This window comes from Microcebus murinus, chromosome 16, assembly GCF_040939455.1.
Source record: "Microcebus murinus isolate Inina chromosome 16, M.murinus_Inina_mat1.0, whole genome shotgun sequence".
NCBI lineage: Eukaryota > Metazoa > Chordata > Mammalia > Primates > Cheirogaleidae > Microcebus > Microcebus murinus.
Window position 1 is genome coordinate 32,853,130 of NC_134119.1, and position 26,935 is coordinate 32,880,064.

The 26,935-nt window shown below is 42.9% G+C and overlaps 3 protein-coding genes, 1 long non-coding RNA gene and 1 pseudogene across 11 annotated transcripts in view; 2 read left to right on the forward strand and 3 right to left on the reverse strand.

The window, feature by feature from the left end:
• PHF20 (PHD finger protein 20) overlaps positions 1 to 5,042 on the forward strand; it is a 125,658-nt gene extending 120,616 nt beyond the window's left edge. For all 5 annotated transcript variants that reach the window (XM_076011071.1, XM_076011070.1, XM_076011074.1 and 2 more), the window contains one exon: positions 2,517 to 5,042. In XM_076011071.1, the coding sequence (XP_075867186.1) occupies positions 2,517 to 2,659 (143 nt within the window). In that variant the 3' untranslated portion in view covers positions 2,660 to 5,042. The remainder of the gene's footprint in view (positions 1 to 2,516) is intronic.
• Positions 5,043 to 7,819: 2,777 nt separating this feature from the next.
• Positions 7,820 to 8,781, reverse strand: SCAND1 (SCAN domain containing 1). Its single transcript, XM_012755229.2, is given in 3 exon segments — positions 7,820 to 8,525; positions 8,632 to 8,703; positions 8,705 to 8,781. Coding segments are annotated over 3 exon segments (729 nt in total). The 5' UTR covers positions 8,767 to 8,781; the 3' UTR covers positions 7,820 to 7,930.
• A 5-nt stretch (positions 8,782 to 8,786) lies between these two features.
• CNBD2 (cyclic nucleotide binding domain containing 2) overlaps positions 8,787 to 26,935 on the forward strand; it is a 57,282-nt gene continuing 39,133 nt past the window's right edge. For 2 of the 3 annotated variants that reach the window (XM_012755222.3, XM_076011075.1), the window contains exons 1-3: positions 8,787 to 8,987; positions 11,426 to 11,479; positions 25,559 to 25,696. In XM_012755222.3, the coding sequence (XP_012610676.1) occupies positions 8,787 to 8,987; positions 11,426 to 11,479; positions 25,559 to 25,696 (393 nt within the window). Of the gene's footprint in view, positions 8,988 to 11,425; positions 11,480 to 21,768; positions 22,020 to 25,558; positions 25,697 to 26,935 lie in introns of those variants that run through there. The other variant, XM_012755226.3, reaches the window with a different exon arrangement.
• LOC105866061 (heat shock factor-binding protein 1 pseudogene) lies at positions 13,720 to 13,980 on the reverse strand (annotated as a pseudogene).
• LOC105866062 (uncharacterized) lies at positions 17,342 to 21,162 on the reverse strand. 2 transcript variants are annotated; one of them, XR_001151687.3, is made up of 3 exons: positions 21,058 to 21,162; positions 19,125 to 19,172; positions 17,342 to 17,612 (listed from the first exon to the last, which is right to left on the reverse strand). It is a non-coding gene; the product is annotated as an uncharacterized LOC105866062 (long non-coding RNA). The 2 variants fall into 2 exon arrangements; XR_001151689.3 differs by having other exon boundaries at positions 19,125 to 19,412.

Sequence of the window (26,935 nt, forward strand, 5' to 3'; positions counted from 1 at the left end):
CTTCCAATCCATTCTGCAAGGGCAAGTATGTGGCCAGCAGCTCTGCTTCCGGGAAATGCATAATCTCAGCAAATCTTTACTAACAAAGTTCTGCAGGGAATTAAAATTTTGACTTGAGTTTTTAGGATGTCTAAGGCTTTAATCTGAAAATCCTTTTATTTCAACCTTTGATAAAATCTAAAATGAAGCCTTCTCCTCTTTAGCCAGTAGAGATTTAAGGACTTGACTGAGTCATTTATGTAGCTATGGGTATTTCTCCAGGTGGTGGTGGTAACGGAGGGGCCTTGAGGATTGGACCTGTGATGGTGAACATGCCCCGGTTCAGTCTCTCTTGAGCCCCAGGAAGTTGCCAGTTTTGGTTTTTGAAGACAGAATTCTTTCCTGATTGTTCATTTATTTCCTGATTATTTGTTTTTATCTTTAAAGTGGAGCTCAATTAAGAAATAAATATTACGTTTGAGGATTCTGCGTAGAGTCAGGGTATGATGACTGTAACTGAGGAGGTAAAACATATTTACATGAAATAACTAAGAGGAAAATGCCACATGTTATACAAACTGGGGTCCTGAGGTGTGACCAGGACACATGTGTGGATGAGGCCGTGCCAGGGGAGGACAGTGCTAACAGGATGGGTTTCTGGAACTCCTGGGATTGAAGCTGAGCCTTGAAGATAGTTGGTGATTCTTCCCGTTAGAGAGGGGGTGGCTCAGGGTAGATCATGGCCTGGAGAAGGATTTGTCCTGTTGGAGGGCAGAGAGAGAGAGAGAGAGATATCTAAGGCAAATGGAGGCTTTTCTGTTTCTCTTTTACTCCTAAATGGTTTCATTGGGCTCCTTAGAATCGTAACTGATGCCACTTTCTCTGAACAGCATGCTATTAGAGAGCGAAGAGAGGATCAAATGCCAGACAGAAAAATAGTAGATTTTGAGGGTCCCTAAGAAGAAGCTTAGCACTGTGGAAACAGGGTGAATGTTCTGTTGTTGCCAAAGGAACCTTCTCTTAGGGGAGAAGTTAGAACCTACTCCTGTCTCCCTTACCCCTCCTCATCCAGCCCTGGGCTTGCCAAGTGGGCAGTGTGGTGAGGATAAGCCTGAGCTTCCTTCATTGGCCTCTAAGAGGACCTCATAGTGCTCCGCTGATTTGGGGCTGTGTACTCTATACATGTTCTAACACTCCAGACCCTGAGAGAGGTACGAAAGACACATGAAAATCAGTGGGAAAGCTTAAAGGTTTTGTTTAGGTAAGCAGACTTTTGCATTGTATTTAAGATTCATTTGAACACCATCAAGATAAACCAACCTTGGATAGGTGGTGACTCACTGTAATTCTAGCACTTTGGGAGGCTCAGGTAGAAGGATTACTTGAGGTCAGGAGTTTGAGACGAGCCTGGGCAGCATATTGAGACCCCCATCTCTACAAAAAAATTTAAAAATTAGTTGGATGTGGTGGTGCACGCCTGTAGTCCCAGCTACTCAAGAGGCTGAGCCAGAAAGGTCGTTCTTTGGAGCACAGGAGTTCAAGGCTGCAGTGAGCTGTCATAGGGCCACTGCATTCCTGCCTGGGTGAGAAAGGAAGACCTCATCTCTAAAAATAAATAAAGGGAGAAAATAAAATAGTATTTTCTGCCACTGATGATTGTGTATCAATCAGGAATTAATATGAAGCAAACTAGAATTTATAGTGATAATAACAGACTTTTTTTTAACTCTCTGTAGATTTTCATTTTTCTTGACAGGAGGCTAAAACAGCAGGTTCTCTGGTTTCCAACATGGGAAAGTTTTATAAAGAGTGGGCAGTAAGGCTGGGCGCTGTGGCTCACACCTGTAATCCTAGCATTCTGGGAGGCTGAGGCAGGCGGATAGTTTGAGCTCAGGAGTTCGAGACTAGCCTGAGCAAGAGTGAGACCCCGTCTCTTCCAAAAAATAGAAAAAATTAGCTGGGCATGGTGGTACATGCCTGTAGTCCCAGCTACTCAGAGGCTGCAGCAGGAGGATTGCTTGAGCCCAGGAGTTTGAAGTTGCTGTGAGCTAGGCTGATGCCACAGCACTCTAGCTGGGGCAACAAAGTGAGACTTTGTGTCCAAAAAAAAAAAAAAAGGTGAGGAGTAATACTGAAAAAAGAGGGTCCTTCTAGACTGTGTGCTAATACAGTAACCACTAGCAATGTGTAGCTAATTAAATTAATCAAAATTGAATAAAATTTTGAAATTCAGTTCCTTAGTTGCACAAGCGTGTTTCAAGTGCTCAATAGCTGCATATATCTAGTCGGTACTATAGAACAACACAGACATAGACCACGTCCATCATTGCAGAAAGTTCTTTTGGACTGTGTTGCTCTAAAGCATTTGAGCTTTGTCCCAGCAGCAATACTTTGTGAAGTAGGTATTGAGATAATGTTGGCTGAAAAGGCCCTTCCTCCCTGCCCCCTATGAGTGGTCAGATAGGATAAGGTGCTGAAACTCTTGCTAGTCAAATGTTGGGAACTCACTGGGTCTTTTCTCTTTCTTATGCCAACAGTGTTGGAGAGCTGGCTGGACTACACCGGGGAACTGGAGCCCCCAGAGCCACTGGCCAGGCTTCCCCAACTCAAGCATTGCATCAAGCAGCTGCTGACGGACCTGGGCAAGGTGCAGCAGATCGCCCTCTGCTGCTCCACATGAAACTAGGGCACCTAAAACTGATGGGGGCACAATCCTGGGGCACCAGCAGGAGGAGCTTTGCGTATTTAAATAAATAAACCTAGCATGCCTAATGCACGTGACACCAACTGACTTCAGGGATCTGGGCAGGAGTGTGATAGACATTGGACAAAGAGGGCATTTTGGCTGCTGGAGGGCAGGGCACTCTGATCTCGAAGCCTACCAAGAAGGTAGCAAATAGACTCTTTGGATTCCCTTCTTCTGTGCACATCATTGAATGAAGAGAGTCTTTTTGCACAAACTTCACTTGAAATCGTGCCACTGATGATAAATGGAATGAGAGCCAAAAAAGTTTAGTTGGAAACAGTTGTAAATTCAATTCGCAGTTTATTTAATTGACTTTTCTCTCGGGTTGGGACACGTGCCAACCCTCTGGTTTCTGCCTGGCATGGTGTTTAGGCAGCAGGCATCATTTTCATTTTCTAGCTTCTTGGGAACGTTGTGACTTCACTGTTCGGTGGAGGGTGGGAAGGAGCAGAGCCTTGGCTACCCTGACTTGCGTTAGGACTCTTCACTTTTCTCACCACATCTCTTGCATGACTTCATGGTACCAGGGACAAGTTTTGTACGCCTTCACCCCAGAGTTGGCTGGGCTGTGGCTTTTTTACTAAAGCCCATACAACCTGTGGAGGAGCTAGAATCTCACTGTCATAAGAATCTAGGAAGAATTTCAAACTGAAACAGGCAGGGTCTGGAACCCAAAGGACAGCATTTTTTTACCTACTTCTTAATATTCACAGCTTCCCAGTTCTATTTAATGTCCAAAAAGGGTTTCCCAAAATTTCGAACTCTTTCACTATAAAGATTTGTTATGAAAAATGTGGTTTGGGGAATTACCTTATTTTATATTGTTGAAAACAAACTTCAGATTCTACATGTGCCGCTCTTCTCCTTCCCTAAAGGGTATGTTCAGAGTTGTTTTGTTAATATACTTTAACACTTTAAATTTCCTGTTTGTATTATTTTGTGAGATCAAAGTGATTATGCTGCTTAAGGTCCAGGTACAACCTGTTTGTACCGTGTGAGACGATATTTGTGTTATTTTTGCAGGTTACAGTTCCACATGTAATTGCTATATTCTGTTTTGTTTTTCCTTACTAGGCAAAGTTAAAGAAAATGTTCCATGCTTTGAAAAGTGACCCATTTCACTACTTCGTTTTTTTATCACTAAAGTCAAAAATCAAAGCACAGTTGTCCATTAACACTTACAAGTTAATTATGGGTTTATGAATCTGTAATGTTATATGCTGCAAATATTTACTATGTAAACGTGAAGTAGCCAGTATCTCAATAGCAATGACAGTATCTCCAGCAGCCTTTGGAATGGATAGGCACAGGTCACTGTGGTCATGAATTCAGGCCTCTGTACTAAAATCTGTTTCAAGGGATGCTCTGTCTAGTGATTTATTTACCATTTGATATGAAATGAATTATAGGACAAGTATAAATTGACCTGTTGTAGCTTATCCATCAGAGGGAATACATGTGGCTATAACATCTGTAATAAAGCTGATATAATTCTTCTATAAGAGGCCGTTTCCCACTGCTAACATTCGTGTTTCTGGTGTGGGAAGAAATGCTCAAGGAGTGTGCATGGCATCTATGTTCAGACAGCTGCATTTGAGAATTGTGTGATGCTTGTCTGAAAAGGGAAGAAACAGGATGATTTTCCTATAGCCACAACTGTGAGGTATAATTATTTTTCTTTTCTGAAAATAAATTCGAGTATCTGTGGAAGCTGTAACTTTTAAGGCAGTCAATTTCATGTCTTGTTCAAAGATGGAAGCAGAAAATGAATTACTCTAATTTTACCAAGTGGCCATTACTGGGTTTACTGTTTAAGTAAAGGAAATAATCCCAATTTACTCATTGTGACTTTTGTCCTTAGGGAAGCAGGGAAGATTCCCCCCAAGTTCTCATAACCTCAGTGTGCTTTCCTAATTTAAAGCCATGTTGAGGGGCTCTATTCCCAATTCCTAGGTCAAGTTGAATTCACCCCAAGTTGGAGCACTGGAAACTGTTATTTGCAAACATTGCTATTACCATTTAGAAATATGTGCACTACCTAAGTTTGTCTTTTGAAAAAAACTATCCACCTATAAAAAATTGCCTTGACAAAAACAGTTCTGGTTTGAGTAATCATTTTGTTTCTTTAAGTGATGTGTATGCAAGGTGGATCCTTGATGAGCCAACATTGCACTGTGGATACATATCTATGTTTACGCGCTATTAGAACAGAAGGCGCTGTATATAGAAATGTTGCTTTGAAGCAATATTTGCAAAACATGCAAACTTCTGTATCTGTATTTGGAAAAAATAAAACAAGTTCTTGTTGCTATGTTTCAGTCACGTATTATTGAAGTATGGTCATGCGCTGCATAACAATGTTTCAGTCAACACTGGACTGCATTTACACAGTGCTCCCAAAAGATTATAATGGAGCTGAAAAATTTCTATTGCCTACTGATGTCTTGATGGTCCTACTGTGTAGGTGTAGGCTAATGTGTGGGTTGTCTTAGTTTTTAACAAAAGGTTTAAAAATTAAAAATTTCTTAAGTAGATAAAAGCCTACAGACTAAGGATATATAAAGAAAATATTTGTATAGCTGTACAATGTGTTTGTGTCTTAAGCTAAATGCTATTACAAGAGTTAAAAGTCAAAAAGTTTATAATGTAAAAAATAAGCTAAGGTTAACTTATTACTGAAGAAAATTTTTTTAATATATTAAGTGTACAGTGTTTTTAAAGTCTGGAGAAGTGTATAGTAATGTAGGCCTTCACATTCACTTACCACTTACTGACTCACCCAGAGAAACTTCTTAGTCCTGCAAGTTCCATTCATGGTATCTCCCCTACACAGGTGTACCACTTTTTATCTTTTAAGATGTTTTTTCTTTAAAGAGTCAGGGTCTCATTATGTTGCCCAAGCTGGATTAGAGTTCCTGGGGTCATGCAGTCCTTCTGCCTCAGGCACAGTAATAGCTGGGACTGTAGGCACATGCCACTGCACCCAGCTATTTATGCTATACTGTATTTTTATTGTACCTTTTCTATGTGTAGATACACAGATACTTACCATTGTGTTTCAATTGCCTACAATATTCAGTACTGCTGTACAGGTTTGTAGCCTAGGAGCAATAGGCTATATTACATAGATACCGTGTTTCCCCGAAAATAAGACCTACCCATTAAATAAGCCCTAGCAGGATTTCTAAGCATTTGTGCAATATAAGCCCCACCCCCAAAATAAGACCTAGTGATGGGCGTGACTATGCAGTGTATCTGCACAACCCATGCATTTTGTGGGTCGTGGAGCGGTAAAGAAGACAATGAGCGCTCTATTGCTCAACATGAGAGATTGGGGCCAATGGTTCTAAAGGAAATAGAGTCGCAAGAAATTCAGGATAAAATTGGGGGTTTGGAGAGTCATGATGTTCCAGAAGACAACTTAACTCTATTTGAATAAATGTAGATTGTTGTACTGTACCTTAAAAAAAATAACACATCCCCTGAAAATAAGCCCTAAGGTGTCTTCTTGAGGAAAAATAAATATAAGACCCTATCTTATTTTCGGGAAACATGGTAGGTGTGTAGCAAGCTGTACCACTGAGGTTTGTGTAAGTATAGTCTATGAGGTTCACACAAAGACAAAATCGCCAAATGGTGCATTTCTCAGAACATATCCCCATGGTTAAGTAATACATGACTGTATAAAATTCTTTACCCTATTTTAAATATGTATTAATCTTCTATAAACATTACTTTTTTTTTTAAAGAGTCTCACTGTGGCGCCCTTGGTATAGCTCACTGCAACCTCAAACTCCTGGGCTCAAGGGATCCTCCTGCCTCAGCCTCCTGATTAGCTGGGACTACAGGTGCACACCACATGGCCTGGCTCATTTTTCTATTTTTAGTAGACACAGGGTCACAGTTTTGCTCAGGCTGGTCTCCAGAACTCAAACCAATCAATCCTCCCTCCTTGGCCTCTCAGAGTGCAAGGATTATAGGTGTGAGCCACAGCCCCTGACCAACATTACCTTTTAAAGGAAGCCTGCTTTTATCTTCTAAACAGATCAATCTTTTGCAGGGAGGTGGGTGCAAGCTGCAAGAAATCCCAAGAAGTAGCAAAAATACTTTGAATTTATTTGTCTTTAATATTCAAAAGCAAGATGTCCCACACCAGCTCCCAACCCAGTCTGGCTGATGCTTTTTGGTGGTGTCAGCTGCAGGCTTATTAGATTTTGATTGTTGAAAGCAGTACAAGGAAAACAAGTCCTGCCTCACTGCAATAGGACCAATCCAAGCTGCCTATGGACCCCAACTAGCTCCTTCCTGGGTGGGCAAAAACCTTACAGAACACTGGGTTCTAAGATTTCATAACAGGTCATCTCCATCACTTGCCAAATTCTTTCTTCCCTTTCGAAACAATTATCTTGTTTAGAAAATAAAAGGGAGCCACTTGGAGACATTAAGAATTAAGAGTTTGAACACAGAATGTGTTGTAAAAAAAAATAAAATAAAATAAAAAAGAATTAAGAGTAGCTTCAGTAATGTAAACAGTCCATTAATTCACACCAGTTCAGCTTTTCTTTTTTTTTTTTTCTATCAGAGAAGTTGAGACAAAGAGCTCTGCTTCTTAAATCCTACCAGAGACCTAATAGCAAGGAAGGAGGTGAGCAAGCCTGGGCCTAAGGCAGAGCTCATAAGAACTAGTCTGTCAGGGCATACAGTAAAACGCTTCACATTAACATAGACCAGTATCTTGAGCCTGTTGCAAAACCTGTACCCAAGGGAAGGTGGAGCACGTTGGTGGCTGTATTGGCATGGTAGCCGGTTAAGTGAGCATTTAATAGAGCCAGCCTATTTCGCCTGCAGGAAACGCAAGTGGGTCCTTGGAAGCTCAGGAGAAAAATTTCCCAGATGTGGTGGAGGGATGGCTCAGGTCTAGTTAACATCTAAAAAGCTCATAATAGCCAACAAACGCACGGGGAATAGGAAACAAAGGCCTTATTCTATGGGCTCCCAACTTCATTTCGCCACCAGCAAGAAAGGTGGGAAATAGGTTCGGTAAAGTAAACCCAATAAAGGACGAACGAAAGAGACACACCAGACGACAGGAGCTGCCAAAACTCGTTTTTCATTAACACGGGGTGCGGTGCCAGGCTCAAGCCCGGAGACCCTGGCCCCAGTTCCCAGAGCGCGCCCAGGCCGGGCCGCCCACGGGACCGCTTCTCAACCAGTGATGCGCACATCGGTGCGGCGGCGGAGGCGGCGGGCCCGCGCCGCTTCGGGCAGGATGGCGAGTAGCTGCTCCTGCACCAGCATCTCCACGATCTGCTCCTTGGTGCGGATGTCGGGTCGAAGCCATTGGCGAGACAGCTCCCGCAGCTGCCGGAACGCCTCCCGGGGACCCGCCGCGTCCTGGTAGCGGAACTGCCGAAAACGCTGGCGGAACGTCTCGGGGCCCAGCCGGGAGCCGCCGGGGCCCGGCGGGGAGCGCGCTGCGGCTTCGGCCTGCGGTGCCGAGCCTAGGGGCGTGGGCTCAAGGGGCAGCTCAGGGGCCGCGGAAGCCGCCGCCGAGGGCGTACGAATCGCTTCGGGGACCGCGGCGTTGAGGCTGGAAGGCTCAAGGGCAGGCGGTGAAAACCCTGTGGTCGAGGAGCCGGCAGAGTTATGCTGAGGGTCTGAGCTCGGGCCAGCTCCTTCCTGTTTCTCCGGCGGCATCGCGGAGGGGCTCCCAGTAGCCTCCAAGCCGGGCTCCGTCGCCGCCATGACTCCGGCTCCGTGCGTCACTCTTTGTCCCGCAGCTGTGGGCTCAGCACTGCGTCTGCGCTGGGGCGGGGTGAGGAGGGACACGTTTCCGGTTAGAGAGCAGAGCGGCCGCGACCCTGGAGGGAGGGGCTCGGGACCGACCGAGAGCGCATGGAGCTTACCTGCACCGGCGAAGCGCCTAGAGCAGCCGGAAGCTGAAGTCTCCTCTGGCTTCTCTATGATCAGGTCTGCGCGAGGACCCGGAAGCCGAGTGTGAGCTCTTGGATGTGGCCCCCTCTAGCGTTCTCGAGTCGCATCGGAGGCGGCTGCAACCGAGATGCAGAAGGCCTATGAAAGTAAGCGATGGTCCCTGGACTATGGTGGCGCCGCCGAGCACCAGGTCCAGGAGGAGTCGGAGGAGAAGTTGGATGAGCATTTGAAGGAGAAGGAGGAGTTGGAGAAGGAGCCGGTGCAAGAGCCGGAGCGAGAGCCGGAGCAAAAGAAGAAGCAGGAGAAGCAGAAGCGTCCCAAGTTCCAGGTAGACTTTTGAGTCGGCACCTTAGCCAAATAAACACTTCGGCTTGAAGGTGACCCGCGCCTTTCTGTGCGGGCGCTCCTCATTTGACCCTGATCTGTAGCTCTTGACAACCCTTCAGTAAATAATAAGGATGATGGCTAGTCAGGGGCTCATCGGGGCTGGCGCCCAGCCGGTGATCCGGACGGGCCAGCGTGACAGCGGACAGGTTCGAGGTGAGGTTCAGGAAAGTTCTCTCGCCTGGACAAATGAGGAGGGCAAATGGCACCCTCCTTATTGCAAGGATGACAAAATACAACGTGTGTAAGATCCTCAGCACACTGCTGGCACAAAGTAATGCTCAAGAACTCTTTGCCATTATTTTTTGCCTGTCCTCTGAAACCAAGGGACAGGCGGCTCTGTGGGTTCTCCTTTTAACATTAGGATTAATAAAGTGAACTGTAAATGCATTGCCCCATTTGGTGGTCACTGGCCACGTGTGTTACTGAGCCTTTGAAATGTAGCTAGTCCAAATTGAGATGTACTGTATTGTAAAATATACAGGGGACTTAACAAGAAAAAAAATGTAAACTCTCTCAACAATTTTTATATTATGTGTTGAAATATATTTTGCATGTATTAGGTCAAATAAAATATATTATTAAAATTAATATCACCTGTGTCCTTTTACTTTTTAAATGTGGCTACTAAGAAAATTTTAATGTATGGTTTATATTATATTTCTCTTGAACAGCACTGGACTGGAGTGTTAGAGTCAGGCTGCCTTGGTGGAATCCCTTTTGCAGTGTTTATATGCCTTACCACGTCTGGCAATAATGCAGAGTTGTTGGGAGGACTAAATAAGTAAAACCCTTGGAAAGAAGAGGGTTTTAAAATGTTTGTTCTTGTTTTCATTAGGTAAATTGCTTGCTATCTCAGAGCTACAGTTTCTTATCTGTAAAATGTGGATGCAATAGAACTTACCTCATAGAAGTTACTGTGAGAATTCAGTGAGGTGATGCAGGTAAAAGCATATGGCTCTGACAGACCTTCAGTAAATGGTATAGTCTGCTTGACAGCTGACTGACAGATGGGTTTTATATGCCCATTTTACAAAGGAGGAAACTGAGGCCCAGAGAGGGGCAGGAGGCTCATACGAAAGGTTTTGTATAACCCTTGCAGTCCCTTTCAGCTCGGTGTGGGGTGGATGGGGCCATGTTTAACAACCATTAAAAATCAGTGGCCCTGATATAAAACTTGCCCCTCTCATAGGATGTCTCCTTTGATTGGTAGAAGTGGATCCTCATGGAACAGTCTGAATACCCTGAAAACCTTGAAAGTTACAGCAGTGGGTCTTCAATGCTTTTTAGTCACTGACATGTAAACACTGGGAGATTTCACTTGCAAATCTGGATTTCTAGCTTTTCTTGAAAAAGTGCAAGAGCTGGCCACATTGGACCCTAATTCCTGCCAGTTCACAATCAGCTGACACTGAGTAGAGACTACTTGCTTTAGACAAGATACTCTGTCCCAGTGGATTCAATCCCCACCACTCCCTATTCTCTGAAACAGAATGTTGTTTGCATTTGCTATTGCTCTCAGGTTGTTGTTTTCCTTAGAGCTGATATTTTCCTCTATTTTGTTTTCAGTGGTGGAAAAATGGGGGCTTAGTGTTTTTTATGCCTACTGGCTTCATACCTTTACTTGTCCTGTCGGACTCCTTGGCAGTTGGGTTTGCTGCTCAGAGTGAACCAACAGTCCTATTCCCTGTGTGGTAACAGGTAGTCAGTTTCCAGGGCTAAGGGAGCACACCAGAGCCTGCTGTAGGAGCCAGGGGCCTCCCTGGGGAGGGGGACCTTCAAGCTGAGACTTCAGAAGAAAAAGGGTGGAGTTTGGAGCCATTCCAGGTAGAAGGCATTGCCTGTACAAAGGCACATAGTGCATTTACATAAAGCAAAACTTTATGGAAACTGCAGGCTACATGGGTAAGTGATTGTAGGGAAGGGGTGAGAAATGAGGTTGGAAGGTTGGTGGAGATTAAGTTATAAAGATCCTAGAATTCCACATTTAAAATTTGTCCTTTTCTTCTTAGGAAATGGAGTGAATGCTTGTGGTACTTGGAATCATGGAATGTTAGATCTCTAATCGATTTCTTCCATCCCTACTGGAATCATGGAAGGAGAGATCTGAGAGATCTGTTAGAATCATGGAATGTTAGGATGGAAGAGGCCTTAGAAACTGAATCCAAAAATACAATTCAGTTATTCTAAACCTTTTCTGGGTCAGTAAGCCTCCAAAATCTGGGGGAAAAAAATTATAACAACTCTTCTTAAAAATGGGATGCTATTATATACTTCTGCATATAATTTCAGATAATTTACATATATCCTTGAACCTGCCCAGAGGTCCTAGATTAAGTTTAAGATATATATATTTATATTTTATTCTCCTAAATTTTGCAGATTAAGAAGCTGCGATGCAAAAAGATAGTGTATTGCTTCAAATCCAAAAAGATGGTAAGTGATTCCATGAGGACAGAAATATTTTGACTTCTAGTAAAGCTCTTACCACTAGATTGGGAGTTTATTTGGGAAGGGATCAAAAACCATTCATCTCATATCACTTAGCCTCCAGCACAAGGCCTGACTCCCAGTCAGCCCTTGGTAGGTGTTGATTTAAGGGAAGAAGACAAATGTGGACTGCAGAGCATCCCTGGGAAGGGACAGCTCTAATATGATTCCCAGACTCTTTCAGAGACTTTGGTGTCTTTTGATGACACGCTGCTGTTGGAGATTTGGAAAAGAATCCTGGATACTTTTTTATTGATTGATTGATTGATTGAGACAGAGTCTTGCTCTGTTGCTCAGCTGGAGTGCCATGGTGTCAGCCTAGCTTGGTGTCAGCCTAGCTCACAGCAACCTCAAACTCCTGGGCTTAAGTGATCCTCCTGCCTTAGCTTCCTGAGTAGCTGGGACTACAAGCATGCACCACCACACCTGGCTAATTTTTCCATTTTTAGTTGTCTGGCTAATTTCTTTGTATTTTTAGTAGAGACGGGGTCTTGCTTTTGCTGAGGCTGGTCTCGAACTCCTGACCTCAAGTGATCATACTTTTCAGGCTCCCAGAGTGCTAGGATTACAGGTGTGAGCCACCATGCCTGGTCTGGATACTTTTTTAAAAAGCTTTTAATTTGGAAATAATTATAGAATCATAGGAAGTTGCAAAAATAGTACAGAGAGATCTCATGTACCCTCCACTTAATTTTCCCCAATGGTAACATCATATATAATTATAATACAATATCAAAGCCAGGAAATTGACATTGGTACAATCCACAGACCTTATCACATTTTACACACAATACTGCCTTGATTAATGTAGCTTTATATTAAACCTTGAAATCAGGTAGTGTAAGACTTCCAACTTTGTTCTTTTTCAAAATGTTTTAGCTTTTCTAATTCCTTTGCTTTTCTCTATAAATTTGAGAATGAGCTTGTCAATATCTAAAACAAAATCTTTCTGAGATGCATTTTTTTTTCTAGATCAATTTGGGAAGACTTGACATCTTAATAATATTCTAATTAAGTCATCTAACATGGTATATCTCTTTATCTTGATGTTCTTTAATTTGTTTTGTTGTTTTGAGACAAGGCCTTGCTCTGTCGCCCAAGCTGGAGTACAGTATTGTGATCATAGCTTACTGTAACCTTGAACTCTTGGGCTTAAATGATTCCCCTGTCTCAGCCTCCCGAGTAGCTAGGACTACAGGCACATGCCACCACGCCTGCCTAATATTTTTTTTTTTTTTTGAGACAGAGTCTCACTTTGTTGCCCAGGCTAGACTGAGTGCCGTGGCATCAGCCTGGCTCACAGCAACCTCAAACTCGTGGGCCCAAGCGATCCTCCTGCCTCAGCCTCCCGAGTAGCTGGGACTACAGGCATGCGCCACCATGCCTGGCTAATTTTTTCTATATATATTAGTTGTCCAATTAATTTCTTTCTATTTATAGTAGAGATGGGGTCTCGTACTTGCTCAGGCTGGTTTCGAACTCCTGACCTCGAGAAATCTGCCCACCTCAGCCTCCCAGAGTGCTAGGATTACAGGCGTGAGCCACCGCACCTGGCCTAATTTTTTATTTTTTGTAGAGATGGGGGTCTCACTATGTTACCCAGGCTGGTCTTGAACTTTTGGCCCCAAGACCACCTTGGCCTCCCAAAGTGCTGGGACTATAGGTGTTAGTAGTCCCAGCTGCACCCACCATCATTATTTATTCTGATGCTCTAATTATCCTGGATTTGACCAGTGGAAGTCCCTTTATGCTAACTGTTGTGTCCTTTTGACATGCCCCCATTTTTATTTTATTTTTATAGCTAGGCCTCTATCATTTTTAAAATATCTTGTTACTCTCAAGCACAATATATTTGAGGCTCATCTTGTACCTTCCCTGTCTCAGCTCTGGAATCAGCTGTTTCTCTAAGAAATCTTTGTTCTTTTTTTTTATTATGCAGAAATCACCAAAGTTTTAGTGTTTAATAATTAATAGCACAACTGACCTAGGTCCGAGTTGTGAAGATACCATGTTCAAGAAACTACAGGATAAATCACTCTATAAACTAACTATATAGTATGTGATACAAATGCACATTATAACGTAAAACCTGTCTACACATAGTAGTTAGCTGCAGAAAGCCATTTACTCTTCTCTTGGCTTGGAAAAATGGTATTGCAGATTTCAGTGTAAGTTACTGGCAACCTTCAACTCTTCTGTGTGGCAGGTATCTTGTTTTTACCTTCCAGTTCCTCCACTCTAGCCTGTGTCAGGAAGTCGGTGATGTTTCTCTCCAGATCATCAATGCAACTACACATGTCATCAATTCTTCCAATGATCTGGTCAGACATAGTCTGAAATTGATCTTGCATCTGCTGCAGGAGTGTCTGCACCACTGAGGTGAGATCCTGCATGGTCTTGGGGTCAGTCTTGACCATCTCCCCGGTTCCCAGCTTGGCGGTGATGCCTCGAACCTGTCACCTACACTTCTGTTTGTCCGCACAGACGTCCCTGCTATCTCGCGATGAGACAGGCCACTCGCCCCTTTGCTCTTTTAGTGGAGAATGATGTTTAGAAACCAAGATCTGGGCATTGGGTGTGTTCATTGCTGATGGTGTAATTGCTGTTCCTAGGCCCTCTCCTGGACAGAGCTAGGGTATATATATATATATATGTATTATTCTATCTCTCTATCTCTCTATCTATCTATCTATCTAAATCCATGAGTTCACACCAACACTTTTAACTCCAGTCCAACTCCACAAGGTTTTTTCTAGTTTTCTCCCATTCCATACATTTGACTCCCTTCTCAGAGAGAAAACTGGCTCCTATTGTCTTCTTTGATCAATTCTCCTAAATGTAGGTGCTGCACCCACCTGCCCCATCCTCCTCACCCTTCTCAGGGCTCTAATACCATGTGCTGGCCCACAACAGCCTCCTCCTACCTACAGGTAGCACCTGCCATGCCTGGCCCCACCTAATGGCATCTGAGATGAGTTTTTCAAGAAGGGATGGGAAAGGGAAGGATTTTTTTTAACTTTGAAAAAATTGTGATAAAATATACATAACATAAAATTTCCCATTTTAACCATTTTTCAGTGTACATTTCTGTGGCATTAAGTACATTCACATTGACCACCATCCATCTCCAGAATTGTTTCATTATCCCAAAGTGAAACTCTGCCTGTTAAACCGTTAATGCTCTATTTCCCTCCTCCCCTAGTTCCTAGTAACTCCTGTTCTACTTTCTTTTTTTTTTTTTAAATGGTATCACCAATGAGATATTCTTATCCAAATTTATTTTATTTTTAGAGACAGGGTCTCTCTCTGTTGCCCAGGCTAGAGTGCAGTGACGTCATCATAGCTCACATAGCTCACTGCAGCCTTGAACTCCTGGGCTCAAGTGATCCTCTTGCTTCAGCCTTCTGAGTAGCTGGGACTAAAGGCACGTGCCACCACTTCTGGCCCACTGTTCTACTTTCTGTCTCTTTGAATTTGACTATTCTAGGTCCCTCATATAATATTTGTCCTTTTGTGTCTAGCTTATTTCACTTAGCATAATGTCTTCAAGGTTTATCCATGTTGTGTCATATATCAAAATTTCATTCCTTTTAAAGGCTAATATATATGTGTGTATGAATCTTAAGGCAACAATATATACATATGTGCATATTAAGGCCAACTGTATACACATACACACACACACACATACACACACACAGACATTTTAGTTGTTTCTACCTTTTGGCTATTATGGATAATGCTGCTATCAATATTGGTGTACAGATAACTTTTACATTTCTATTTTCAATTCCTTCACATGTATACCCAGAAGTAGAATTGCTAGATAATATAGTCATTCTATATTTAATCTTTTGAAGAACCACTATACTGTTTTCTACCATACTGCCACTGTTTTACATTCCTACCAGCAATATACAGTTTTTCCACATGCTTGACATTTGTTATTTTGCGTTATTGTTTAATGTGAAATTTTAAATAGAAATTTTAAGGTAAGTTACCAGTGGACAAGACATTCAGATTTTAAACAGATTTATTAAGCATGTGATTTCACTTACACACACCACACGCACATACACATTCCAGGGCACCAGCTGGGATCATGGTGAAGGGTAAACAGGTTCAGCTACTGAGATGGTTTGGATAAAAAGCCCCTAGAACATTCCATTTCTGCTTTTTTTTTTTCTTTTTTCTTTTTTTAACACTAAGTCAAAGAGGCTTGATCTGGTTTCTCTACTGACTTTATTAACTTCTTTTTGATAACCTGTTTTATCAAATATGTTTGATCTTGGGGTAAAGATCTGTTTGTTTGTTTCTTTCTTTCTTTTTTTGAGACAGAGTCTCACTATATCACCCAGGCTGGTCTCAAACTGTTGGGCTGAAGTGAGCCTCCTACCTCAGCCTCCAAGTAGCTGGGTTCACTGTGCCCAGCTAAGATCTGTTTTATATTGTGATGTTTTGATGAGCTGGAGATAACTAATCCAGGATACTTAATCTAGCTGGACTATGTTTGCAATTAATTCAGTATCTCGTTCCTGATAAGTTCATGTAAATTTACTGTCCTAGATACCTCATAAACCTTTTGCCTTTTTCTCATTTCACTGATTTCTGTTGCAAAATTCCTGGTTCCCAGTGAGTTTTCAGTGAGTTTTACTGTGGTTCTCTACCAGTAGCTCTGCATTCCTTATTGCACTACATTGAGTTTATTTTATTCCTTTAAAATGTATCCATTCGTTTTGAATAAGATGCATATAAACATTGTATATATAATACAAAGTTGAAAAGTCAGAAAAAATAATTGTTATATTTCTGCTTTTTTTCATCCCATCTTAATTGTTTGTTATTGTTAGTTCCCTTTCTGTCTTTAAATATGCTTGTACATCTCTTTCTTGGTTAATCAGTTCTGAAAGGTGTCTTAAGATTTACAGCTATAAAAATGGAAGAAATCCACATACTCATACTACTCACTTTCTCTCCCTCTATACTGTATACTTTATTTTTTGGCTCCTTTTTAATCATTTCCAACTCAACTTGCTTTTTGCAATCTTATCTGCTGTTTTCAGCAAGGCTAGCTTCCTTTTGAGGTTCTGAAATGACCTTCACTTCTGAGATGGTTTATTTTTTTAATTACTTCTTTCCTGAGCTCTGCCAGTATCATCTCCTCTGGCTGTCTCAGCATCTTGCTTTGAACTATTGCATCTTTACTTTGATCTCTTGTTTTAAAATTCATTAAGCCCTTTGTTCTTTGTTCATGACTATCATCTGTTTCATGTTAAAAAAATTTTTTTGGTAAGTGTCTTTCATCTACCATTTGTTTTTCCTGTCCCTGCCTCCCTCTGCTGCTTTTTTGGTAATATATTTGTATAGGTCTGGTGCTGTTTCTTTTTTACTATAACTCTCCTTTAGATAAAGTGGGTTCTTCTTGGACCAGCTACTTTTTGGGGCTATGTATAGAGAAGGAACTAGAGTAGAATTCCAAGGTGGCAGGAAGTCTCTTAGGTTCATAGCAAAGCTCCTTCTGATGGGTTTTGTGTGAGTTTGTGAGTTGGTTTAGCCTTTCTTCTTTCTACCAGTAGGAGCTTGGCAGCTTCAGGGCTACAAAAAAATGGCAGGTATGTTTGTTTCCTTGGTCGACCCATTCCCCTTCTTCTCCTTGGTGCCAGTGAGACCAGGGAAGCTCCCAGAGCCAGCCCTTACACCACAGTCCCAATGTTCTACAGAAGGCGGTGTTGGTTCTGCCCTCAAAGTATACCATCTTTTTTGGAGAACTCCGAGTTCTGCCAGCTCTCCTCAAGACCTGCAGTCATAGCATTCTCTATCGGCATTAACCCTCCGGATCTTCTCTGCGCTCATCGTTGCTGAGCAGGCTGATGGGATGGCTTGCTACTCAGCACAGGTAGCCACTCTCAGCACCTTTAGCCTGGGGCCACTGGAGTGCTCAGCCCAGAAATGCTGGGGAGTAAGGCCTTCAGGAGCAGCCCTCAAAGGACAGCTCTGAGGCATGCTTTCTGTGGTCTTACTAACCTCTCCAGCACACTGGAGCACTACTGGCCCACAAGGTTGACACGGTCATGTGTCTCTGTCAAAAAACAAAACAAAAACAACTGTTTTAATCTATGGAAGAAGATCAAATGATTTTCCTCTTTGGCTATGCTAACATAATGAATTATGTTTATAGATTCTCTATGAACCATATTTGCATTCCCTGGAATGATATTATTATTTTTTTTATTTCGGCATATTATGGGGGTACAGATTTTAAGGTTTCAATAAATGCCCATTTTCTCCCCTGATATTATTTTTTAATGTGGTATTGAATTCTATTGGCTTTAGATGCAATCTCGCTGTGTTGCCCAGGCTGGTCTCGAACTCCTGGCCTCAAGCAATCATCCCACCTTGGCCTCCCAAAGTGCTAGGATTACAGACTTGAGCCACCACACCTGGCCTTTGTTTATATTTTAACATTTTAAAAATAATATTCACAGACGACTGTAGCTTTGTCTTTTTATGCAACCTTTGTCAGGTTTTAGTATCAATGTTCTTACTTCACAAAAGAATTTGGTAGTTTTCTTTCTGTCTAGTCTCTGAACGGTTGTTGAAGAAACATTGGGATTATCTGAGTTGCCTGTGAACCCCTCAGGACCTAGTCCTTTTTTGTTTTTTGGTAGTAGTGGTGGTGAGAGAGTTCTTTTGCAATTTCTCTATTACTTCTATGAAAATTAGTCTATTTATTCAGTCCAATTAGCTGTGTAAAGAGAAAATAAAAAAAAAAATGAAAAAAAAAAAAAAAGAAAATTAGTCTATTTAAGTGGGTTCTATTGGAGTCACTTTGGTAAATTATGTTTTCCTAGAAAGTTTTTCATAAAATCCCAGTATTTAAGTGTGGGTGACTAATTCAGATTCTTAAAAAAAAAAAAAACTCTGTGAAAACATGTCAGCAGGCTAGGTATGGCCCACGGGCCACTATTTTGCAACCACTGATTATAGTCAAAGAATTTTAGACCCAAAAGAGGCCATATGGATTCTATACTGGGGTTGCAAACAGGTAACATACCTGTTAGGTGACTTAATTGTGTAGGGTGAAGATTCTGGTGAATTGGAGAGCCCATTCCCCAACTAAAGACAAGTTAATTTTAAACGATACTTTAACCAAAATGCCATGCAGGTCAAATAAAGTAGCCTGCAAGCTTAGTTGGCCCACCATGGCCCGTTGGTGGCTAGTTTATGGCCTTTGCCATCCCACCCTCACTTCCTCATAACCATGCCTCCTGAGAATCTCATGGTTAGTCACATCTCACACTCCCTGGACAGGCCCTGCCCTCTCCTCTGTCTGTCATAGCTTTATTACAGCTTCCTCTGAGAATTTTACTTCTCCAGCATATTGTGAACTCCTCCTGAGTGGGGACCACATCTTGTTCACCTTTGTATGCTTTGTGTGTAGTTGGAGCTCTGTACATCTTTGTTGCATAACTTTTATAGTCAGCAAGATGTAAAAGAAGCTTCTCATCTTGAAAATGAAGTGTTTGTGGAATTGAGTCTAACATTATTTTATATATGATGAAAATGAGGCCAGGATAGTTAACTGACTTACCAACATCTCATAGGAATAGGACTGGTGTATTCTTTCTGGCATTCTGTCCTGTAACGGTTCCAGTTATAAAATCAGGAATTGGAATAAAAATGGAATTCTTGAAAGCTTGTTTGGAGGTTCTAGCAGGGGAGTACAGCTGCTCATATACCCTGACTGAAGAATGGTCCTCCTCTACTGGGGAAGGTCGTCCTCTTTGACCAAGTGTGCAGCTTCTGGAGGGATGCACATGGAGCATCCCCATGGAGGAAGGGGACACCTACTTAGCCAGCCAGATCAGCTGAATCAACCCTGATAATCAATGGGGTGACAGATGTTACAGCTGCATCACCCTCACATCCAGAACTTTCTTAATTTATAGAACTGACTTTTATCTCTTCTTTTTTTTTTTTTTTTTTTTTTTTTTTTTTTTTTTTGAGACAGAGTCTCGCTTTGTTGCCCAGGCTAGAGTGAGTGCCGTGGCATCAGCCTAGCTCACAGCAACCTCAAACTCCTGGGCTCGAGTGATCCTTCTGCCTCAGCCTCCCGGGTAGCTGGGACTACAGGCATGCGCCACCATGCCCGGCTAATTTTTTTATATATATATCAGTTAGCCAATTAATTTCTTTCTATTTATAGTAGAGACGGGGTCTCGCTCTTGCTCAGGCTGGCTTTGAACTCCTGACCTTGAGCAATCCGCCCGCCTCGGCCTCCCAAGAGCTAGGATTACAGGCGTGAGCCACAGCGCCCGGCCATATCTCTTCTTTTTTTGAGACAAGGTTTCACTCTATCACCCAGGCTGGAATGCAGTGGCATGATAATAGCTCACTGTATGCTTGAACTCTTGGGTTCAAGTGATCTTCCTGCCTCAGCCTCCCAAGTAACTGGAACTACAGGCATGCGCCACCATGCCCAGCTAATTTTTTTGAGACAGAGTCTTGCTTTGTTGTCCAGGCTAGAGTGAGTGCCATAGCGTCAGCCTAGCTCACAGCAACCTCAAACTCCTGGGCTCAAGCGATCCTCCTGCCTCAGCCTCCCGAGTAGCTGGGACTACAGGCATGCGCCACCATGCCCGGCTAATTTTTTCTATATATATTAGTTGTCCAATTAGTTTCTTTCTATTTATAGTAGAGAGGGGATCTCGCTCTTGCTCAGGCTGATTTCGAACTCCTGACCTCTAGCTATCCGCCCGCCTTGGCCTCCCAGAGTGCTAGGATTACAGGCGTGAGCCACTGTGCACGGCCTAATGTTTTTTTTAGTAGAGACAGGGTCTTACCATTGTTGGTCTCAACTCCTGGCCTCAAGTGATCCTCCTGTCTTGGCCTCCCAAAGTGCTAGGATTATGGGCATGAACCAGCATGCCTGGCCTAGAACTGACTCTGCCTCCTTGCAGACAACTTAATTTAGATGTCTTCAGGTAAATTGAGTTCCAACCTAGTGATTTTGAGTGGATGTAATTTGAGGTTTAGTGACTCATCTTGGGCCACTTCAAAGCTTTCCAAACTTTCTGCCTCCTCCTCCCCAATGCCTATCCAATTGCCAGAGAAAGTGTACAACCACAGCTGGCAGGAGGTGAGGGTCAACAGTGTCTACTCTTGGGGTCCCATCAGTTCCTACTTACTGGCATCCTCTAATGCCCCTCATTAGTCTGGATACTTTGTCACTCTTGTCTCCTCAGGTAACTCAGGAGACCAGTGGGACACCCTTCCTGCCCGTAGCCCCTCCTAGCATCTCTCTTGCCTTCTCCAGGCCCAGTAGTTTCTCTCAGAGGCCCTCCTAAACCTTTGTGGAGGATCCTCTTGTATTTCCTTCCTCAAGACTAGGTCTGTGGTGAGATAGGCAAAAACTCTATACTGTGTCTCTCTTTTTCTAAAACTTTCTCTTCCTCTGTCTCTCCCTGAGTTCTTTCATCTTTTCTCTGGGTAGGTGGGAGAAAACCAGTTCTGTCCTTTCTCACCTCTGTGTGTGATTGCTGTCTTACCCCAGGAGTGGTGGTCTTTGTTTTTCTCCCCAGCTGTTCACTGTCCAGCTGTCTTCACTGCGTTCAGGGCCTTTCTGTTTATCAGTTGGGGGAGGGTTGGCAGATACATGCAACTAAATAGGAATGGCGTATCAAGGGGCACTGGAAATCGCAGTTTTCTATTGGGGATCCTGGTTCAAAAGCAAATAGAGATCCTCAGTTGTCATCTTTAATCTAGTAGGAAAAAAGGGCTTTAGACCCTAGAGTCTTCTCTACTTTTGGAAGGACCTCAGAATCATTAGAGTTCCAGTTTCCAAGTTTCTTTCAACATTTGACACATTTGGTTGATGTCTTCTGATTTGCTGGGTTTTCCTAATCGCCCTGAGTTGATAAGATTTATGGACAGTGCCAGGCCCCCACATCTAGGGTCTCCAAGTTTGAAGCCTCAGAATGGCCCATAGGCCAAAGTGTTGGATGTCCCTACATCCAACCAAGAAGCCTCTGACTGCCTCTGGCAGTCCTTTAGCTACTTGGAGCCCCGGTCTGCTCACGTGTGGAGTTGAGCATAGGGTCCCTCACCTTGTGGTGGTTGTGAGGACTGACTGAGGTAATGCCTGTGAGAGCTCAATAAGTGTTAGGCTGCCAGATTCCAATTTCTTCCTGCTGACCCCTCCTCCCTCCGGAATCTTTCACTGTGACATAAGTAGATTCTGAGAATGATTTTCTCAGGACAAGGCTCCCAGCAGCTGTGGTAGAGTTGAGGTGCAGAGGGGAGCTCTCTGCTTGCCTTGCCGCTGAGGGAAGCTCTTTGTTTGTAGCTCTTTGTTGCTGGATTCTCGGGGAGAGATTTGCAGTCCTCCCCTTGACAGGCAAATTGGCTAGTTGTGCGATTTTCCAGATCAGGAGCCATGAGGAAATATATAACATCTTACAGCTGGCAGCGCCTGAGGAAAGAACTGGTGAGGACAGGCAAGGCCCTGGGAGGGAAGAGCCGAGTGTGGGACAGACAGGCATTTTGAGGAAGGAAGAGGCAGGTGGAGGAGGGGCCTTGGAGGAATGGGGGCCACACTTTGCCTTTTGGAGACACAGCATGGCATGGAGGAAGGAGCCCCAGACCAGGCTGCAGGAGGACTGAATTCTGACTTCTGCCCTGTAGCTGGGTGAAGCTTTCTACCCCCTTGGCCCTGGGCAAGCCACAGGCCACACTCTGAGCCCCTGAATCCTGTTCTGTGCCCACACCTCCTGCTATTATGAGATCCAGAGACAACAAGGCAGGGCTGCAAGGTAGAGTAATAGGTGAAGTTTATGGACTTGGGAGCCAGACTGCCTGGGTTTAAATCCCAATCACCTATTAGTAATGTAACCCTAGGCAGGTTACTTGGTTTGCTGTGCCTTTGTTTTCTCTTCTGTAAGTGATGGTGATAGTACCTGCATGAATTTATTATTGAGGATTAAATGAGCTAATACATATTAGAATAGCACTTACAGTTGTACCTGATAATAGTAAATTGTACTCAATATGTATTAATTTTATTAAAGTACCTTTCTCTATGTTTCATGTAGAGATCTAGTTTTTAAAGAAATCTTATAGAATATTACAGGTACAGGTAAAGCTTGTTCCCATCCCATGCCGTTTTATTTTTCTTTACTGGTAACTACTTTCCTGAGGTTGGTGTTGCCCTTCCTATTTACATCTTTATATATTATTGCTTGTATATATGTCCATAAACAACATGTAGTATGTGGCCCACTTTTTACAAATGACACCATAAATGGTATCAGACTTCACTTTTTCCACTCAGAATTGTTTCACCTTTATCCACATTGACACACACAGATCTAGTGTGCTATGTTAAATCCTGTGACTGTACCATAATGTATTGATCCCTTCCCCTCCTGATGGACACTTAACTGCTCTCAGCCATTCACTGTTACAGACAGTGCTGCCATGATCAGTCCCATGGCTGTCTCCTTGTGTACATATGTGTGTTTCTCTAAAGAGGTTACATAAAGTGTGTATAATTCCTCGATTGTAAACAACATCCTCAACTTTATAAATAATGTTGCCAAATTGCTCTACAACATGATTTTATTATCTTTCCCAGTTCCCCAATGTTAAGTGTAAAATAGCATCTTATTGTTACTGTGATTTACATTTCTATTATTTCTAGTGATGTTAAGAATCTTTTCATAATTTATAGGTGACTTGAGTTTGCCCTTTGAATTACATGTTCAGATCCTTTGCTCATTTTGTTATTGTATTATTTGTATTTTTCTTTCGATTTGTAGGATTTTTTTTTTTTTTTTTTGAGACAGAGGTCTCGCTTAGTTGCCCAGGCTAGAGTGAGTGCTGTGGCATCAGCCTGGCTCACAGCAACCTCAAACTCCTGGGCCCAAGCGATCCTCCTGCCTCAGCCTCCCGAGTAGCTGGGACTACAGGCATGCGCCACCCTGCCCCGGCTAATTTTTTTCTATATATATTAGTTGGCCAATTAATTTCTTTCTGTTTATAGTAGAGACGGGGTCTCGCTCTTGCTCAGGCTGGTTTCGAACTCCTGACCTCAAGCAATCCGCCTGCCTCAGCCTCCCAGAGTGTTAGTATTACAGGGGTGAGCCACCGGGCCCGGCTAGGATTTTGTTTTTCAGACCAGGTATATCCAATGTGTTTTGTTTTTTGTTGTTGTTGTTGTTGTTTTTATTTGTAGGATTTTTAAAAACAAATTCTGGATAGTAAACCTTTGTCATTTATATGCATGGAAAATATATTCTTCCAGGCTACAGTTTTTCTTTTCACTTTGTTTATGATGTACTTAATAACAGAAGTTAGTAAGCAGACATCTTATTCAGTTTTTACATTTTTTTATTATGGAAATTTTCAAACATAGACGTTGAAATATATATGTATATATAATAATCACTCATTAGATCTAACATTCAACATTTTGCTATATTGCCATTATGTATTTATGTGTGTGTGTTTGCTATATCATTTGAAAGTAAATTGCCAGGCTGGACATGGTGGCTCATGCCTGTAATCTTAACACTCTGGGATTAAATGGGTTAATTAATGGGAGGATCGCTTGAGTCAAGAGTTCGAGACCAGCCTCAGCAAGAGCGAGACCCCCATCTCTACTAAAAATAAAAAGAAATTAATTGGAAAACTAAAAATATATAGAAAAAAATTAGCTGGGCGTGGTGGCTCATGCCTGTAGTCCTAGTTACTTGGGAGGCTGAGGCAGAAGGATTGCTTGAGCCCCGGAGTTTGAGGTTGCTGTGAGCTAGGCTGATGCCATGGCACTCTAGCCCTGGTAACAGAGTGAGACTCTGCCTCAAAAAAAAAAAAAAAAAGTAAAAAGTAAATTTTCTACTTTATGACATTTCTTTCTTAAAAATAAGAGCATTCTCCCACATAATCACAATGCCACTATAATACTAAGAAAATTAACACTAATTCCCTAATATCATCTGACATGCAATCATATTTAATTTCCCTTGTGTAGCTTGTTATCACGAAGCAGGATCCAATCGAGGTTCATACTTTGAGTTTGTTTGTATGTCTCTTGACTCTTAATCTAGAACAGCTCCCATACCTTGTTTTTCTCCTTGTGAAATTGACTGAAGAAAGCCAGTTAGTTGACTCACAGATGGTTTTACATTCTGGATTCTCTCTGGCCTCTGTATTCACTTGGCTAGTAGCCTGTGGCTGCCCTTACTCCTAAATTTATATTGGAGTCAAGAGGATGCTTTGTTCTCAGTCCCAATTCCAAATTCCCAGGGAAAATATAGGATGGCTCACCTTGGATTAGGGGTTATATTATTTAATAGTTTTCTATTGCTGCCATAACAAATAATCACAATTTAGTGGTTTACAACAAAACAAATGTATTATCTTACAGTACTATAGACTGGAAGTCTGCCACAGGTGTCTTTGGGGTTTCCAGGGTTTCCAGCAGAGTTGCGTTCCCTTTTCGAGGTTCTAGAGAAGAATCCATTTTTTTTGCCTTTTCTGCTTCTAAAGTCCCACTCAGATTCCTTGACTTGTGGCTCCCCCTTCCTTCACCTTCAAAGCCAGCAATGCTGCATCTTTCTGACCATTTTTCCCTCAGATCCCTCTGATTCCCAAATTCAGGCTCTTGGTACCACCCCCACTCTGCCTGCAGTCACTTGTGCCCTTTATATTCTGCGTCAAAGTGAAGGACTTGGACATTGAATGTAGTGCTGTGGGGGTGAATGTTTAACATCTGGTTCCTGGGAAAAGGGGATGCCCTGATTTGTAGTAGCTGCCAATTTCTGTGGCATAAATTCTTCCACCATGGCCAGTTTCAAGCTAGCAGCATAATTTCAACAGGCCTGCAAACTTTCTGAAAATGTAGCTATCATTCCAACACACCACTGCATTTAATCCTGTTAAATTTCACCTTGTCCAGCGCCATCCAGCCCAGTGTTGACTGTTGAGAACAGATGGTTTCCACTGATCTTGTTTGCTTTGTTTCCACAGGGGCTGTACCGGCTCATCATGGACATCATAGTGATGATCCGAGTGTGTAAAATGTTCCGCGAAGGCCTTAGGGGATTCCGGGAGTTTCAAATCATTGCGTCTTCTCAGAGAAAGCATCCTATCTTCTCTGTCTGGGATGTAAGCTGCTGGGTTCAGCATGATTATGAGGGCTTACGGGGCTTCGATAAAATAGCATGCCACCTCCCCGTTCAAGTTCAGAACCAAATGAGAGAGAAAGCAAAGGGTAAAGCAGATGGGAGACCCAACTGTCACCTTTATTAATGACCAGATTTGTATTGGAGAAGGGTGACTTACCGTAAAGCAAGAGGGTTACCTAATACTGAACCTCAGAATTAGACAGCCTTCCTTACAGGCCTCGTCTCAGGTGGTGCTGGACCAAGGCAGGCTCCAGTGCCACAGCAGGGCCTGCTGCCCTAAACTCACAGCCGAGCAAAGCAGAGGAGAACGTGGGCTCAGAGGGACGACCATGCCTAGTTTCTCCTTCTAAATCCACCCAGGAGTTTAAGTCACTCCTCAGTGTGGAAGGAGAGAGGCAATAGTGTTCTGCTAACATGTGGAAGGAAACACTGGGAGTGGGGAAGAAGCATTCTCCATTCCAACATGATCAAAAGAGCCAGAGGAATCCAGGAGTCACAGTGGAGTCAGGGTTTTCCGAAGGCCCCCACACTCTATTAGCATCTCTCCTTCTTTCCTATCCTCCCACTTAAATGAAGGGAACATGTTCAGGACCCTGATCACCATGGGGACCATGCTTTCTAGATTTCCTAGAAGGTCCCAGTGTAAAATGTCTTTATCGTAGTAGTAGATGATGAGCCCCTTTTCAGCTCAGAAAAATTGGTCCCTATTCTGTTAACTCATTCTGGTTTCCCAAAGGTAACCTGTTGGGTCAAGAGTGACTAGATCCAGAGTGACTAGATCAATTTACTCCAAGAAATTTCCCAAAGTGGTTTCTGAAGGATAGTGGCCAAAGACAGGTCTGGGGCTGGTGATGGGGGAAAGGAAGGCAGCCTTAGATTGGTTTCTAAGGGGCCGGCAGGCAGTATAACTAGTGCATGTGGCTGAGATTAAGATAGAGCACAGGGGGTAGGGGCCTATGGGCCAGCTCCAGAGAAAGGACATGCCCCATCCAAAGACATTTGAATCTATAGACTAGACTGTATTTTAAGACACTGTGCTGGCCACACTGAACACAGCTGCAGTCCTGTGGTTGGGCTGAAATGAAAAGGGATGGACTAGAAGAATTGCAACCTGAGAGACTCAGGTTAGCTCTCAGGAAGGACATTCTCTCAGGATGGCAGGCCATGGTGAAGCCACCGGTTCTGGAGATCAAGGGGCTTTGGTTAGCAAAAGACCTGG